General features: G+C 47.4%; 1 protein-coding gene across 2 annotated transcripts; it reads right to left on the bottom strand.

The window, feature by feature from the left end:
• Positions 1–603: 603 nt before the first annotated feature.
• cbx8a (chromobox homolog 8a (Pc class homolog, Drosophila)) lies at positions 604–2,522 on the bottom strand. Of its 2 annotated transcripts, XM_052032870.1 has the most exons (5): positions 2,365–2,522; positions 2,208–2,251; positions 2,052–2,117; positions 1,863–1,929; positions 604–1,764 (listed from the first exon to the last, which is right to left on the bottom strand). In XM_052032870.1, the coding sequence occupies exons 1-5, from the start codon at positions 2,431–2,433 to the stop codon at positions 880–882; spliced, it is 1,131 nt and encodes a 376-aa protein (XP_051888830.1). In that variant the 5' UTR covers positions 2,434–2,522; the 3' UTR covers positions 604–879. The 2 variants fall into 2 exon arrangements, with proteins under 2 accessions (XP_051888830.1, XP_051888831.1); XM_052032871.1 differs by lacking the exon at positions 2,052–2,117.
• Between the last annotated feature and the right edge of the window lie 290 nt (positions 2,523–2,812).

Raw genomic sequence — 2,812 nt, 5'->3', positions numbered from 1 at the left:
CTACGGCAAAAAAAGGGAGAGCACTTCCCACAAGTTAAAACTTTGAAGTAACGAAAGAGTTGGACGAAAGTGACCGGAAAATATTTTTTCTTAACTTTCCAAATATGTGCGACACTCCTGTATCACAAACGGATTCCTGTGCGCACTAGGGAATATTATCCTGTTTAAATGCATCACTAAAAAGTTGGAACACAGCCTCTCCCCTCTGCGATATCGGACACAACACCTCGCTCAATAACATTTGATAATAGTTTAAAGAAAAAGTGCAATCGGCAGCATTATGTTAAACATTACATTTAGATTAAGAAAAAAATCGTGCTAATTTGAACCCTAGTAATAAAAAAGTGTCCCCAGAACCCCAAACAAGCCAATTTAGTCACTGCAGTCAATTCCTAAATCATGTGCTGCTATCTTACAACTTTAGCCAGAAAATAGTTCATGTGGGGGACAAAGAATCCTCTAAATCCGATCAGATTCACAAATGAAGTGACCCAAATGAACAGAAATACTCCATCTATGTTGGTGTATGTTGATTGGCAGCTTGTTCAGGTGGGCGATTGGTACTCCCCAATCAAATCGCAACACCGCCCCCCCCCCTCACCCCGCCCCCTCCAAAGCAAATCTCACACCACTTCGGGCAAAATCAAGCGTCAAACGTTGACTATTTGACTTTAGCCTCTTTAAGCGTTTAATAAAAAGTTTTATATTACTGCAACTGAAATACAGCCTACAACACAGGCCTAAGAAAACGGCACTTCGTTTTTAAACATCCAAGATTAGCTTTATCTGCTAAAAAGGAGACTATATACAACTCATTCCAAAAAAAAGTATTTTCCCCAACAATTCAGTGACATTGTGACTGATAAAACAGTCAAGTTTTTAAACTTTTTCTTTGAAGAACCCTTCATCTGTGCTGCTTTCTTTGATAGTAACAGTCAGAAAGTTTGACGTGACATCCGTGACCACCACCTTCTCCAAATTGTTCAGTGAGGGGCTCCAAGACTCTTCTGGTTCTGACAGAAATCGGGATACTTGGTGCTTGGCCAGCAAGGGAGACTTTGAAACAGACCTGTCACTGGTCACACAGACACTATTCCTCGGCACCGTGCCCTCGGGTAGATGCTTACTCTTAAGTGCAGAGGCATCCACCCCCGGTTCACTCTTAGAGACTGTACTTTCCACAGCCTGTTTAGTCCGAAGGGTGTGCGAGTCTGCGCCGTATTTATTGTCGCTGTAACCCAGTGAAGCGCGGTTGAGGTGTGTTCTGGCCGCACCGCCCAGCTTTGCTTCCTGTCTCCCACTCAAGTGCATGAGTCCACCTTCCACCTTCTCCTCCAGCTCGTCGCTCCCAGAATCAAGTTCCTCAGATTTCCTTCGTTTAAAATGGGGATATGTCGGTATCCCTCCTTCAAGTTCACTCGGTGCACTCATTTTGGGGGAACATGCACGCAAGGCCCGGTTGTCCTTGTAATCCACTTTGCTATGTCTCGGCCCCTTTCTCCTGGAACCACTCTCTCCTCCTCTGTGTTTGTGGGACTCCGTTTTCTGGTGAGTTCTGGGGATCTCCTCGACTCTGGTATTCCTGTCTTTAGAAGTCTCCCCCCTGGAAAGAGTGTTGTGCTGCAAAGTCGCGGCGGGATCTCTCCGAAGTCCTTCTCTAGATCTAGTGGAGGAAAAGCCGGATTCTTGACCAGATCTGCCCGGGTAGGTCATCCTCAGACTCCTCGCCACATCACTGCGGAAGGCGTACGTCTTCGCTTTCGCCTGCAGAAAACACAATCATTTGAATAGAACAAAAAAAAAGAATTCAACTCAAAAATAAAACCACCACATTTTAAAGCATTAAAGAGAAACCTACTCACCTTTAGCAGGAACGTTTTAGGTTTGGGTCCACGTTTCTTTGGCCCATACATTTCTCTTTCTCGTTCCCTGCAAGGCAACAGGAAAACTTAACTGTTGTGCTTCAATTTGCTTTCGAAATAAATCTAATAAAATCATTGCAGAGTTAATTACAGAGAGCTTTATATTTAATGTCACTCAAAGGCCTTCACCTCTCGTCAAAGGCTGATATCAGACGGGCGTCCAGGATATTTTCTTCTGGCTCCCACGTACTGTACCTTAAAAGGCGATTTAAAAAATAAATGACGGTGCATCTCATTGCAACGCGCGGTTCGGCGAGCTGCAATCACTGCAATGCTGATACTTACTTGGGAGACCAGCCCTTCCATTTCACCAGGTATTCCACTCGACCCTGGGAGGGGAAGAAAACACACAAACCTGTGAAATATCGTTTAAAAGCCGCCCGGGCTTGGAAATGGCAGCGAGCGAGCAGAGAGGCCGCCTCCCCAACCAAGACTCACGTACTTTCCTGATACGTCGCTTGAGGAGAGATTCAGCGGCGAAAACCCTCTCCCCCACGGCAGACAGCTCCATAATATCCGCTCGCTGACTCCCGGGCGCAACAGTAAAAGGAGAACGCTTGAACCTCCCTTCAGCTGGTGCCTCACCGCCAGCCCATAATACTCCCACACGCTGACGTCGTGACCATTCTCCGCACACCACTTCCTAGCAACCCTCCCCTTCTCCTAGCAACCGACCAGTTGCCAGGAGGAGGGGGGTGGAGCGTCCGTGACAGGCAGGCTGACGTTTCGGAGGCTGCCGGGGCAGCTGATTGGCGGAGCCGCACGGCGCCGGTCTCCAAGGGGGCGGAGATTGCGGCTAGGAAGTGACGCGCGGAGGTGACTGGCCATCAGTATCCATTTTGTTGCTGCCATTGAACTGTGCAGCTTGGCAAATGGAAATGCAATGCAAC

Source organism: Pristis pectinata, chromosome 18 (assembly GCF_009764475.1).
Source record: "Pristis pectinata isolate sPriPec2 chromosome 18, sPriPec2.1.pri, whole genome shotgun sequence".
In the NCBI taxonomy this organism is placed as follows: domain Eukaryota; kingdom Metazoa; phylum Chordata; class Chondrichthyes; order Rhinopristiformes; family Pristidae; genus Pristis; species Pristis pectinata.
This window is presented reverse-complemented; position numbering and strand designations above follow the sequence as displayed.

Excerpts from the sequence above, each read along its gene's own strand:
- cbx8a (XM_052032870.1), bottom strand. The coding sequence starts at position 2,433 with ATGGAGCTGTCTGCCGTGGGGGAGAGGGTTTTCGCCGCTGAATCTCTC. Across the intron at positions 2,118-2,207 it reads TGGAAGGGCTGGTCTCCCAA|GTACAGTACGTGGGAGCCAG; the intron begins GTAAGTATCAGC and ends TCGCCTTTTAAG. Across the intron at positions 1,765-1,862 it reads CTAAAACGTTCCTGCTAAAG|GCGAAAGCGAAGACGTACGC; the intron begins GTGAGTAGGTTT and ends TGTTTTCTGCAG.